Source organism: Oncorhynchus keta, chromosome 13 (assembly GCF_023373465.1).
Source record: "Oncorhynchus keta strain PuntledgeMale-10-30-2019 chromosome 13, Oket_V2, whole genome shotgun sequence".
NCBI lineage: Eukaryota > Metazoa > Chordata > Actinopteri > Salmoniformes > Salmonidae > Oncorhynchus > Oncorhynchus keta.
The window spans coordinates 33,113,960-33,128,770 of record NC_068433.1 but is presented as its reverse complement, the minus strand read 5'-3'; the positions used below and the strand labels follow the sequence as shown (position 1 = coordinate 33,128,770).

General features: G+C 40.9%; 1 protein-coding gene and 1 long non-coding RNA gene across 2 annotated transcripts in view; one reads left to right on the top strand and one right to left on the bottom strand.

Moving 5' to 3' along the window:
- The window catches only part of si:ch211-200p22.4 (phosphatidylinositol-binding clathrin assembly protein), a 60,406-nt gene extending 47,476 nt beyond the window's left edge, over positions 1 to 12,930 (bottom strand). The window contains 1 exon segment of the mRNA XM_052460030.1: positions 11,666 to 12,930. Within this exon segment, the coding sequence (XP_052315990.1) occupies positions 11,666 to 11,795 (130 nt within the window). The 5' untranslated portion in view covers positions 11,796 to 12,930.
- Positions 12,931 to 13,065: 135 nt separating this feature from the next.
- On the top strand, positions 13,066 to 14,424 carry LOC118392228 (uncharacterized). The gene is made up of 3 exons (XR_004827333.2): positions 13,066 to 13,282; positions 13,503 to 13,716; positions 14,008 to 14,424. It is a non-coding gene; the product is annotated as an uncharacterized LOC118392228 (long non-coding RNA).
- Positions 14,425 to 14,811: the final 387 nt, after the last annotated feature.

The following is a 14,811-nucleotide window of genomic DNA, read 5'->3' as shown; positions in this document are numbered from 1 at the left end:
AAATCGCAAATGAAATTAAATAAATATATTCAAACACAAGCTTAGCCTTTTGTTAACAACACTGGCATCTCAGATTTTCAAAATATGCGTTACAGCCAATGCTAGACAAGCATTTGTGTAAGTTTATCATGGCATAATGCTATGCTAGGCTCTGCTGGCAACAGGCAACATTTTCACGAAAAAAAGAAAAGCAACCAAATTAAATAATTTACCTTTGAAGAACTTCAGATGCTTTCACTCAGGAGACTCCCAGTTAGATGGCAAATGTTCCTTTTTTCCAAAAATATTTAGGTGAAATAGCTCCCGTTTGTTCATCCTGCTTGGCTGAGTAATTGACCGAAAAATAATTAAACTATAACGTCAAACTTTTTTCAAAATTCGCTCCATAATATCGACAGAAACACGTCAAACGTTGTTTAGGATCCATCCTCAAGGTGTTTTTAACATATGTATTCGATAATATATCCGTCGAGGCAGTTGGTTTCTCATAAGAAGCGATTGGAAAATTGGCTACCTCAGTATTTTACGCAAGGTTTTCTGTGGGAGACACCATGTGAACACATGCCATATATGGTCCCTTACAGCCATTCTTCAACATAAATGCGTAAAAAGACGTCACAATGCTGTAGACACCTTGGGGGAAATGTGGAAAACGTAAGCTCATTCATAGCTCATTCACAGCCATATAAGGTCATTGGCATGAGGCGGTTTCAGGGCCCTTCCTGATTGGATTTTTATCTGGGTTTCGCCTGTAACATCAGTTCTGTGGCACTCACAGACAATATCTTTGCCGTTTTGGAAACGTCAGCGTTTTCTTTCCAAAGCTGTCAATTATATGCACAGTCGAGCATCTTTTCGTGACAAAATATCTTGTTTAAAACGGCAACATTTTTCATCCAAAAATTAAAATGGCGCCCCCTATATCGAAGAGGTTAAGGCGAGGACATAATATACAGATCTCTGGTGTAAATGGGAAGGTGCACACAGCACAGAGAATCGAAAGAGACGAGACCAAAAATACAACATGAGAACAAGCGGACATAAATGCACAAACTTAAAAAAACTTCTGCGATATAGGCATTTCGATTTTTTTTAATGAATTTGATATATATATATATAAAATAACATAAAAATCGCCCAGCCTTACTCCTTCCACTCTCTACGACTGTAGAGGACAGTGAGAGAGAGCCAGGGGAGGGGGAGGAATGTAGTCTAAAAGGAACACAACAAGCCGACAGACACAGACACGGCCAAAGGACCCTGGGAGCCAGGCTAAAGATACCCTAACGTGAACACGTGTAGAAGACAGGAGCACTGAAATGTTCCACACAGCTCCTAGACAGTTAGTCAGGAGTCCACTACAAAGAAACACATACACACGTTATACACACTTGGACTACTAAAGAGCCGTATCCTTTTCCGACCTCTGTCTTTAGGGCCCGGCACTTGGCTGCTTGCTAAAAACCTAGCTGGCTCCACAATGAACCTTGTTCTGGCTCACATACAGGTGAAGGTTAGGACAGTGATTCTGCAGACATTGAGTCACCACTGCAAAAAAAAATTAAAAAATAAATCACAATAGTTCACATCTCAAATCCATAAAACAAATGTAAAAAAATAAACAAAAGTGAAATGCGTTTTAAAGCGTCAGCCACATTAACCAATGTTACACTTCTGTCCTTTAACAAAGTGTAGCAATAGCAACACACACATTATCAATGGATTAAGGGACACTCAAGGTGCCCCCCTACTTTTTTTTATTTTACTTTTATTTAACTAGGCAAGTCAGTTAAGAACAAATTATTATTTTCAATGATGTCCTATGAACAGTGGGTAAACTGCCTGTTATCATTTCTGATAAGGTGCTAAAGACACAAAAGACCTCATTGGAGACACACACACACTTCTACGCAGCCCGTTTCTGGTCAAGCTGCATTAGTAGTGGACTCAGGCTAGCCTGGAGCTGCATCCAAAATGGCCTCCTATTACCTTTATAGTCCACTACTTTTGACCAAGGCTCATATAAGGAATAGGGTGTCATTTGTCATGGTTGAGAAGGGCTATTCTGGCAGCATATCAAGTAGTCATAAGTCACATGCAATGAGACATAAAATTAGGCTATGCGAGGTCTTGCAAATTTGACTAATCACTGCACTATTTCCGCATAAAACAGTCAAATCATTACAATATTATTGCCACAGTACAAAAAGAGGGCTCGCAATTTCATAATATGGTTCAATCAAGCCACATGTCAACAAATTTCTTCCCTCGTCAGTGCATTTTCACAATCAATTGGACAAAATCATTGCATACTGCCATGCAAAATATCAGAATTGTAACAAACAAACCAAGCATTTTGCCAACAAATATCACAAAAAAGGCTTCATGCAAGCCGGGCTGTTTATGCAGTAGCAGACAGGTCTGAAAACAAACAGGTTGATAATGTCAAGGCATCTCGCTCCCTGAAAACATACAAATAGAGGAATTCAACTCGAGAGGTATTTACACTTATTTTCAAAGGGAATGCACAGGTATCTGGTCATGTTTTGCTATAGGGCAGTCTATGACCAAGGCCTGCACTTAGGCTCTTTTTACATTGACGAGATTCGAGAGTTATCGATTCTCCAGAGACATTACTGTAATGTAAACTCGTCACCTCCGGAGGTCACGGGAAAGCCTTCCTCGAGTCCCCCCCCTCCTCCGAGCAGGGCAGTGTAAACAGAAGTATCTCATTGAGCCAAACACTCCTACAGTAAAACTAGCAGAGCAATGTTTTTGAAACAGCTCAAATGTAGACATTTTCCTTATATTTCAGACTTGCTTTAAATGTTCACAGCCTATTACATTCTGAAATTATCATCGTATCTTTATGAAAAAAAATATAACAGACAGCTGTGCACTATGGCTGGCTGATGTCAACTCGCAGTGAATTACCCACGTTTTCTGTCCCAATTAGCATTTACCACATGTAACGATTTGCATGATATTGATCAAATTGAAGCTTGGTTTGTTCCAATGTTGTAAGGTAGACCGACAACTTTAATATTCGTATGAGGGGTAGCTAAATAATTAATTTGATAGGCTAAGGTGAGCTAGTAGTAAATGGCCTTTAGTGTACGGAAGAGAAAACGCACATGCTTGTGAATTGCTGCATTATTCAAAAGCGTAATGTGGTTTTGGGTTGCATTATTCAAGAATGTAATATAGTTCAAATGAAAAGTTGCTTGCATAGTTCAATCGGATTGTTGTACGCAGGCTTAGCCACTGGCTAACGTTACTGGGATATGTACGATACATTTTAAACCGCTTTGCAAGAAACTCCGTTGCCAAATACCCAAACTCTCGGCACATGAAAGTCCGTTGCTAATGTAAATTGAAAAGTTTATGTACATATATAAATAGATAGGGCGCCAAGGTGTCCCTGTTTAGAACCCTCTTTAATCCGAATAAACCTACATACATCTGTCACGAGACACTAACAAATCATACCAGTTCAAGTTATAACCATGAAAATAAACAATCTAGGCCTACACTGCATCCTCTCTTGACAGGGCTATGACAGTGAAGGAAATTTTGGGGTGACTAAATTGGCCAGCCAAAAGACCACGGTCACTGTAATAACCAAAAATTATTGCTTGACAAATTGCCCTTGGCTAAGAAGCTATATGTTTATATTTGACCATTTTAATTGAAAACAAATCATAGTAAGGTATTTAGGGTGTGTTCGTCAATTCAATCTGGAGCGCCAGAGTGCCCTCAGACTGTCCTCTGGGCCTTTGTCAATTCAGATTGTTGCAGATTGTCAGTTCGTAAATTCTGAGCATTCAGAGCGCACACTGGACACTGGTCGAGGAGTAGTGTTGATCGGATCATTCTGACCTCACAACGGCAGTCAAGCGCCCAAGCTAACTGGCTAATGTTGGCTAGTTAGTTCCAAACAAATTAGAGAACACCTCACTGACCATTTTACACACCCTAGTAGAGGTCGTTAGGCTGTTTTCATGTTATCCAGAGCATCGGTGACTAACTGTGATGCTGGCAACAATTATTTTTTGCCAACGTTTACCGAGCATTTGTAAATTCATCAGCTATTCTGTGCTCACTCAGACTAGAGTGCCCTGAAATCGGAGTAGATGGCCAGAGTGAATTTACAAACTCACCCTTAAATTGTTAACCGGAAATTCATTGATATTGAGATGAAAACCGCTGCATTGGACCTTTAACATAATGTAGAAGGCTCATTCAAGTTACCATGAAAATTACAACAGGCAGCCATTGAGATTGTACCCCTAAGTTTACCAAGCCCACCTATAATTTAGCCCAAAACAACTACCTCTTTCCCAACTGTATTTAATTTATTTATTTATATTGCTCCTTTGCACCCCATTATTTTTATTTCTACTTTGCACTTTCTTCCATTGCAAAACTACCATTCCAGTGTTTTACTTGCTATATTGTATTTACTTTGCCACCATGGCCTTTTTTGCCTTTACCTCCCTTCTCACCTCATTTGCTCACATTGTATATAGACTTGTTTATACTGTATTATTGACTGTTTGTTTTACTCCATGTGTAACTCTGTGTCATTGTATCTGTCGAACTGCTTTGCTTTATCTTGGCCAGGTCGCAATTGTAAATGAGAACTTGTTCTCAACTTACCTACCTGGTTAAATAAAGGTGAAATAAAAAAATAAATAAATAAAAAAATCAAAGTGCCAGGGTTAGAGGTCCCATGCACGTGCTATTCATTCTATTTCTAATGTGTGTTGCCGCTGCAGGGAGGGGGGTGTTGAATAGGCAACGGAAGGCTCGTTCACCTTGCTTGTTTTAGCAAGGAGCAAAAAGGTAGGTTGTTAAAGGAATGTTCCACATATTGTATCCACGAGTCCACAGTAAGATAGATGTTAGTGGCCCAACTTATCCCCATTGACAAATTAGAGCAAATATCAAACCAGGAACTAATTTATTAAAAATGAGATTACAGCTTCCATGGCGCTTTTGTGTTTGGAAGCCAGATAAGGGGGAGGCGAGTCAAAGCTAGATGGGTGTGGCATCTCTGGTACATGTCATCCAAGTCTACCTACATGAACGGCTAGCTGATGTGCAAATCAAAAATATATAACCATCGAATAGCGACTCCACTGTCTCGATACTGACGTTATGCCCGTTTTATTGCCTTGCGGCGGGAATAACTACACAGTTTGTTTTCTGCCATATTCCCAGTCACCTCGTCATGGTTAAATGCAGTGATTCACGGTTTCAGTTTTGCGGGAATACTGCCATCTATCCACGATTTTTGTTTAAGGGTAGGTGTTAGTCACACTGGGAACAACATCTCCTATACACGTCCTGATAAACTCAGTCACCGTATCAGTATATTCGGCAATGTTATTCATAGAGGCTACCCGGAACATATCTCAGTTCACGTGATCAAAACAATCTTGAAGATGGATTTCGATTGGTCAGACCAGCGTTGAATAGACCTTAGACCAGTTACTTCCTATTTGAGTTTCTGCCTATAGGAAGGGGGGAGCAAAATGGAATTGTAGTCTGATTTGCCGAAGGGGGAGGGCCCTGCCGAAGGGGGAGGGCCCTGCCGTAGGCAATCCGGAAGAGAGAATAGCAGTGGTCGAGTGTTTTACCAGCACGAGTACTACAGTCAATGTGTTGGTAGAACTTCCGTAGCGTTTTCCTCAACAACAACAAAAATTAAAAATCCCAAGCGACAATAAATGCAGCCTCAGGATATGTGGTTTCCACTTTACATAAAGTCCAGTGAAGTTCTTTGAGGGCCGTTTGAGGGGCAATAGATACGGAAGTGATCATGACAGAAGATAATTCTCAAGGGAGGTAATGCGGTCAAGCATGTGAAGGTGAAGTATTCTAAGTCGGGTGACGAAAAGGACTTGAGTTCCTGTAAGTTATCACACCACACCGTTAATCATGAAACATAGACCCTGGCCCTTCTTCCCAGAGAGATATTTAGTCCTGTCTGCACGATGAACTGAGAGCCCAACTGGCTGTACAGTCAGACAGTATATCCCGAGAGCGCCATGTTTCCGTGAGACAGAGTACGTTACATTCCCTGATGACTGAAAATTAGCGAGTAATATACTCATATTTACTTGGAAGCGGTTGGAAGTGTGCGCGCCTCCTGAGTCAGAATAGAAGTCCACTTCAAATACCTCTTCTCCGCAGGCTGTGTTTTGAATTAGCCTCGAATCAGTTCAATCAAAAATACTGCAATGTTGCCTAGGAGCTAGAAGCACGGCTGCCCTATCTGTCGGCGACATTTTTCAGAGAACGTGTTTCCACATTGCTTCCAGATGCCATTTGGAACTCAGTAGTGAGTGTTGCAACCAAGAACAGACCATTTTTGGGCGCTTCAGCAACCTGCAAGTCCTGTTCAGTGAGCTAGTGTGGCCTACAACTTCACAGCTGAGCCGTTGTTGCGCCTAGATGTTTCCACTCCACAATAAAAGCATTTAAAGTTGACAGGGGCAGCTCTAGCAGGGCAGAAATTTGACCCTTATGACTTGTTAGAAAGGTGGCAGGCAACCTATGACGGTGCCACGTTGAAAGTCACGGAGAGCTTCAGTAAGGCCATTCCACTGCCAAAGTTTATTTATGGAGATTGCATGGCTGTGTGCTTGATTTTATATACCCGTCAGCAAGGGGTATGGATGAATCCACTAATTTGACACACTATATATAAAGTATTTGCCCATTGTAGAAGTACGCAGTGACTTTTTGGACTAATGCCAAATCATTAAATAGATAGGTACTCAAAGTTGATCCATTTTGCATACCCCACCACACCATGAGACATCACTGAAAAATAAATGTATATCGTTTAGAAGCTTTCTGGAAAAACATTTAATAAAATTTCTTTAACCTTTATATCTAAAAACACTTTAAAAACTTTTGCATATTGTAGCTTAGACCCTACTCAACAGTTTATTCGTGGTGTCTGCCATCAGTCTAGATAACATGCTCATGAAATCGCCTAAAAGCCCATTTATGCTTGCTCCGGGGATGCTTTCCGGAGGCTCCATACGGAGGGTTTAACGCAATTGCAGAGTCACCAGAGGTTAAATTGAGCTCCGTACATCGCTGTGTGCTTCCCAAATTTTAGAACAAAGCGAAGGGCTCCGTATAGATCCGCATTTACATGCTTGGTTGACAGACGGTGGGTGTGGGAGGTCCTGTATCAACAAAAACTCACTTCCTTGACAACTGCATTCCCAAAGTAAACAGGCTATTTTTCAGGACCAGAAAATAGAATATGCATATAATTCACCGCTTGGGATAGAAAACACTCAAGTTTCTAAAACTGTAAAGATATTTTCTGTGAGTATAACAGAACTGATATTGCAGGCAAAAGAATGAGAAAAATCCAATCAGGAACACAGCGGTTTCTAAATAAGAGTCCCTTCCTATGCTTCCCTATTGAGCAGTGAATGGGATATCAACAAGATTCCTTTTTCTATGGCTTCCTTGATGTATCTAGTATCACAAGACATAGATTCAGGCTTTTATTTTGAAAAATGAGCCTGAGCGACAACATTGCGTCAGTGTCCACCTGATGGCTCTTTGTGTATTTCTCACGCAAAAGACAGAGGTAGCCATTATTCCACCTGGTCTTACTGAAAAAAGCTCTGTCCCGGTTTATATATTATTGAATAGATATTTGAAAAACACCTTGAGGATTGATTATAAACAACGTTTGCCATGTTTCTGTCGATATTATGGAACTAATTTGGAATATTTTTCGGCGTTGTCGTGACCGCAATTTCCGGTCGTTTTCTCAGCCAAACGTGGCTACAAAAATAATTTTTGGGGAAAAAAGGAACATTTGCTATCTAACTGGGAGTCTCGTGAGTGAAAACATCTGAAGCTCATCAAAGGTAAACGATTTAATTTGATTGCTTATCTGATTTGTGACCAGATTGCCTGCTGCTAGCTAGGCATAATGCTATGCTAGGCTATCGATAAACTTACACAAATGCTTGTCTTGCTTTGGCTGTAAAGCATATTTTCAAAATCTGGGATGACAGGGTGATTAAGGCTAAGCTGTGTTTGAATATATTTCACTTTTGATTTCATGAATAGGAATATTTTCTTGTAAGATTTTTTTGTCCGTTGCGTTATGCTACTTAAGTGTCAGTTGATGACAATTCTCCTGGATCCGGGATGGGTAGTTACAAGAGGTTTTAATTAACTAGGCAAGTCAGTTAAGAACACATTGTTATTTTCAATGACGGCCGAGGAACGGTGGGTTAACTGCTTCGTTCAGGGGCAGAACGACAGATTTTCACATTGTCAGCTCGGGGGATCCAATCTTGCAACCTTACAGGTAACTAGTCCAACGCATTAACGACCTGCCTCTCTCTCGTTGCACTCCACATGAAGACTGCCTGTTACGCAAATGCAGTAAGCCACGGTAAGTTGCTAGCTAGCATTAAACTTTTCTTATAAAAAACAATCAATCATAATCACTAGTTAACTAGACATGGGCGGCAGGGTAGCCTAGTGGTTAGAGCGTTGGACTAGTAACCGAAAGGTTGCAAGTTGGAATCCCCGAGCTGACAAGGTACAAATCTGTCGTTCTGCCCCTGAACAGGCAGTTAACCAACTGTTCTTAGGCCGTCATTGAAAATAAGAATTTGTTCTTAACTGACTTGCCTATTAAAATAAAAAGGTTAAAAAAAATTACAAAAATTAAATGGTTGATGATATTACTAGATATTATCTAGAGTGTCCTGTGTTGCATATAATTTGACTGAGCATTCAAGTATCTAAGTATCTGACTGAGCGGTGGTAGGCAGAAGCAGGCGCGGAAACATTCATTCAAACAACGACAGATTTTCTGTGCGTTTTGCCAGCAGCTCTTCAATGTGCGTCAAGCATTGCACTGTTTATGACTTCAAGCCTATCAACTCCCGAGATGAGGCTGGTGTAACCGAAGTGAAATTGCTAGCTAGTTAGCGTGCGCTAATAGCGTTTCAAACGACACTCGCTCTGAGCCTTCTAGTAGTTGTTCCCCTTGCTCTGCATGGGTAACGCTGCTTCGAGGGTGGCTGTTGTCGTTGTGTTGCTGGTTCAAGCCCAGGGAGGAGTGAGGAGAGGGACGGAAGCTATACTGTTACACTGGCAATACTAAAGTGCCTATAAGAACATCTAATTGTCAAAGGTTAATGAAATACAAATGGTATAAGAGGGAAATAGTCCTATAATAACTACAACCTAAAACTTCTACCTGGGAATATTGAAGACTCATGTTAAAAGGAACCACCAGCTTTCATATGATCTCATGTTCTGAGCAAGGAACTGAAATGTTAGCTTTCTTACATAGCACATATTGCACCTTCACTTTCTTCTCCAACACTTTGTTTTTGCATTATTTAAACCAAATTGAACATGTTTCATTATTTACTTGAGGCTAAATAGATATTATTGATGTATTATATTAAGTTAAAATGTGTTCATTCAGTATTGTTGTAATTGTCATTATTACAACAACAAAAACTAACAAAATAAATACATTTTTAAATTGAATTCTTTTAATTATTTTTTTTTAATTAAAATCGACCGATTAATCGGTATCGGCTTTTTTGGCCCTCCAATAATCGGCATCGGCGTTGAGAAAACATAAATCGGTCGACCTCTATTCCGTACATCACATTTTCTTGTCCTTCTTGTTTGTAATCTGGCCATCCAGAATCACAACACACTGACTTCTGCCCCAAGGAAGCAAGCACATCGTTTTTGTGACATTGTCAGCTAACCCATCTATGTGATTATATACACATTTAAGCAAGGTTTGAAATTATTATGTTTTAGTCAAAAATTCTGTCTTGGCTTCTTGCAGGTCAATTTGAAGTCTACAAAGTATTTCTAATTATGTTCCGGGCCCCCTGACTATCGACTTAAGAAAAAAAAGAAAAAAATAATGCCCACAGCTGAATCTCGTTGATGATACCTGCTCTAAATATAAGTTATGAAGTCGCAACAAGGCCGACTTCAAATGCCGATATCAGCAATACAATGCTGCGCCTGGATTCATCAGCTCTGAATGGACAGCACATCAAATGCAGAGCCAAAGCTCATACGAAAACGGTATGGTCGGCGGAGCTGTGTGGTGCTGAATGGAAAGCGCCTCCGTCTGGTATTCTCTGTAGTCATCCCATGTTATTGTTTGAAAAAAATGTAACCGTTTGTTGAACAGTTAATATGAGGGTTGGTTAGTCGGCAGGAAAACTGACCGGAATGTGCATCCTTAGTTCGTAACATGATCTGGATAACAATTTTGAGGTAAAAAAAAAAAAAAATGGCCAGAACATTCCATATTACCGCAGAAATGGACTCAACAACACAAATGCCCGGCCATCCTGTCTTCAGCCAGCTGTGTTTACCACACACACCAACAACAAAAAAGTTTAAGTTTCGGGGTAATGAGGGTTATTTTATTTCCGTGACTGTCTTCATTCACAACTGTCAGTTAAACAGTTATGGTAATTGTGCCAACCCTCTCTCTAGGAAATGGCTTCAAAACACAATTTATTATTAACAATGGCGTGTATTTCAGGTTAGGCTGATGATATGGCTTCTGCCTGCAACTGATAAGTGTGGGGACACCAGTTACGATACTACAGTTATGATACAATGTAATATAGCCTAACTACAGCTTGCTAAACAATTTTGACAGCAAAGTGGAGACACCAGTTATTATACAACACCAGTCTAAGCATTGTACTATACATTCAATAGCAGTCTAAAGTTTTTCTAAGCATTTTAACAGAGCGAGATCTGGTATTGCTATAGCAGAGTATTGTGGGGACACCAGTTACAACAACACTATAAAGCAATCCTTAGCATTCTAACAGCTGAAAAGAAGAAGTATCTTCGTCCTGTAACAACTATCCAGAGGCTTGACTCATTAACTCATTATCTTTTTATACTTGAACTTCACTTTCATTGATCCTGCTTCCTCAATGACCTTTAGTGTCTTCACATAGACAGTGGTGACATTACAGCACAAATAATGACCCAATAGCCTGGAACACGACTAGACCTCATGTTCAAATTCAACTTTATTGTTCCTGAAGGAAATTGGATTTGCAGAAAGAAAGGCAGATGAAACAAGAAACATATTCCATCATACGGCAGGTAGCCTAGCAGTTAAAGTTTTGGGCCGGTAACCTGAAAGGTTGTTGGTTCAAATCCCCTAACAGACTAGGTGAAAAATCTGTCCATGTGCACTTGAGTAAGGCATTAACCCTAACTGCTCCTGTAAGTCGCCCTAGATAAGACACACATTTTAAAATGTTATGACCAGGAAGGAATGGCAAAGACAACATGGGAGACCAGTACAAGCCACCACCACACGCGAACAAAATTAATGACCAGTGTGTACTGTCCAGACATGGACAGCAGGGGATGCACCATAATCATCCGCAGAAATGCATTGCCAAATGTCAGTTAAGATAGTGTCTGCCTGTCTGCTTGCGACAGTGAATTATAGCTAGGGAAGCAGCTACATACACTATGATGGAATGCAACAATATAGCGAGCTAGTTACATTATTGGCATGTCTGCTTCTGATCAAAGATCACACACAGAAACATACAGACAACACCCACCCACCCACCCACACGATACTCACAATCAAGGTGTTTCTTCTTGGGACCGCTGACTTCGTGCGTCGAGGCCTTGCACACGGCTTTGCTAATAGCCGACCCGGTCATGCTGTGCTGTGCCGCGGCGATCCGATCCGTTATAGACTGTCCTGACATTGTGTTTCAATGCTTCGCTACAAACCCCACAATAATTAGCTAGATGATCAACACACACACGGTCCAATGATTGGATATTAGCTGACGCACGTAACACCAGTGACGGCAAGTGTGTGACGGTTTCAGGCCACGTCAATCGGTTCCTTGACAACAACAAAAAAGTGTTATGACGTCTAGTCCATTGTCGTTGAAAAATGTATTTGTTGCAATCTGTGTGTTAGCTAGCTAACGTTACCTAAGGTAGTTAAAATCCAGCGCACAATAATAATTTTAAACTAGCTTTATCTGCCCCGGTCCGCTTGAAATGGCAAATCAGTGAGCAGTTAAATAACTATATAATTAGCAAGGTATATATTCTGTATAATAAAACTAGCTAACAAATATGGGCTAGCTTGTGTTAACTTATATTTCCGTTGGAGCATTCGATCCAGGAAAGAGTCCCACTGTGCAATTTGTAAACATTAATGTTTGCTCGATGGCTACAAATAAACATAACTAGCTTACGAGCAGCCTAGATGCCAACGTTCAATTAGCGAGACAAAGCACAGTCCACTGCCTGGCGAGCTACCTATGTGCCCGGATTTCAAATCAAAGTTCAGCTAAATTAGCTAGATAACTGTTAATAGTGGGCTAACTATCTAACGTTAGTTAACACCAAATCCTTCTTCCGAGTTCTTGACTTCAACTTCCACTAACGTTTTGTGTGTTTGGGCTACATTGAACAGAGCAGTCCCTTGGTTTCGAGCGACACATAACGAGGAAGGGGAACCAACATTAAACTGCCAAACTTGCCAATTTGTATTGAGCTTCAGACTTGACGAGGACGAAACCAAGAGAGACAAAACAGAAGACCGCTGGCTTTCCTACTAACACTACTGCTAAAAGCTACCTATCTGACGGGTTCGGGGTTCTTTCTCAACTCGCGTCCTTCGAGTTTCGTGCCAGGAGTGAAACACTCCTTTGTTTTACGTAATTAGTCTGATATATCCATAAAATTCGATCCAATTTCCTTTCAAACCCCAAACCTCAATAACGTTTACCGATGGGACTTGACAGCCAATTCACATCGTCTGCTTTTTCGTTATTCCAGTTATTTGATGTGTATAGTTGCTGTTGCTTGGCTTCTCTCGCTCTCTGCCTATGTCCGGCAGACAAAATGGCAGTTTAGGAATCAGCTGATCTGAGAAATAGTTGATTGGATGGGACTTTTAGAGTTGGCGAATTCATTTTGCTTGGCCCGGTTGCCCAGCTGCTGAGAGGCCTTTACACGTTCTAGAAGCCTCATTCCATTGGTCTTTGAAAGAAAGGGATCTCCAGATAACCGGGGCACCGGGCCATGCAAAACGAACTCACCAAATGTGTCTGAAATTTAAGGTGGAAATGTGGCGACAGTTGTGGAATGTCTGAGACAAATACAGAAATTACCTCGTTTTATTGAAGAAAATGTTTTGGGGTTTTACCAAATCAAAATCTGACTTTCATTCGAGGTAATATATGCGCTGTAAATATTATTTTTGCATAGTCATCTTTACAAATTTAAGGTCTAAATTATTTCTCAGACTGTGTCCTTGAGTGACTCTTGAGCTCTAAATGTGGCACATCCGATGCTTTAAAATCGTGAGACAGATTTGCATTTTTATCAGCCTGCCTGAAACGTGCCATCTGTAAAAGCATTCAGTTACTCAAACCCCTGACAAACTTTTACAGATGCACAATTGAGAGCATCCTGTTGGGCTGTATGACAACCTGGTTCGGGAACTGCTCCGCCCTCAAACGCGAAGGGGTGGTGCGGTATGCACAACGCATCACCGGGGACAAACTACCTGCCCTCCATGACACCTACAGCACAGTCACAGGAAGGCCGAAAAGATCAACCACCAGAGCCACTGCCTGTTCACCCCGTTATCATCCAGAAGGCGAGGTCAGTACAGATGCATTAAAGCTGGGACATAGAGACTGAAAAACTGTGTTTATCTCAAGGCCATCAGACTGTTAAATAGCCATCACTAGCTGGCTACCACCCGGTGACTCAACCCTGCACCTTAGAGGCTACTGCCCTTTATAAACTAAGCAAAAAAAAGAAATGTCCCTCTCACTGTCAACTGCGTTTATTTTCAGCAAACTTAATGTGTAAATATTTGTATGAACATGTGACCACCCTCCCACTTCTGTTTGCCAAATTCCTTCTCTTTGCTCTTGTTTTCCTTAATAGGATGTCGGTGGGCGGAGCCAGGAGGGTCGTCAGCGAAATGGGACACACCTGTGTTCGGGTGTGTCCGGAATAAATACATATTCCCTGTTAATTGAGGAGACTCTCCATGCAGACGCACTGTTGGGTTTTGATTGTGGCCTTTTTTTTTGTGGCCACCAGTTGCATTAAGTTCTGTAGTGCATCTCCTCCTCATGGACTGCACTACTGTAAAACACTACTGTGTTTTTGTCAATGCCACTCCTACATTGCTCATCCTAATATTTATATATTTCTTCCATTATTTAACTTTTAGATTTGTGTGTGTATTGTTGTGAATTGTTAGAGATTACTGCACTGTTGGAGCTAGGAACACAAGCATTTCGCTACACCCGCAATATCATCTGCTAAATATGTGTGTGTCCAATAAAATGTGATTTGGCAACCAAAGTATTCACCCCCTTGGCATTTTTCCTATTTTGTTGCCTTACAACCTGGAATTCTAATTGCTTTTTTGGGAGGTGGTTGTATCATTTGATTTACACAACATGCCTACCATGTATGCTTAGGGTTATTGTCCTGCTGGAAGGTGGACCTATGTCCCAGTCTCAAATCTGGAAGACTGAAGCAGGTTCCCTCAATAATTGCCCTGTATTTAGCACCATCCATCATTCCTTCAATTCTGACCAGTTTCCCAGTCTCTGCCAATGAAAAACATGCTGCCACCACCATGCTTCACTGTGGGGATGATGTTCTTGGGGGAGATGGGGTGTTAGGTTTGCTCCAGACATAGTATTTTCCTTGATGAGACTAAAATTGAGCTTTTTG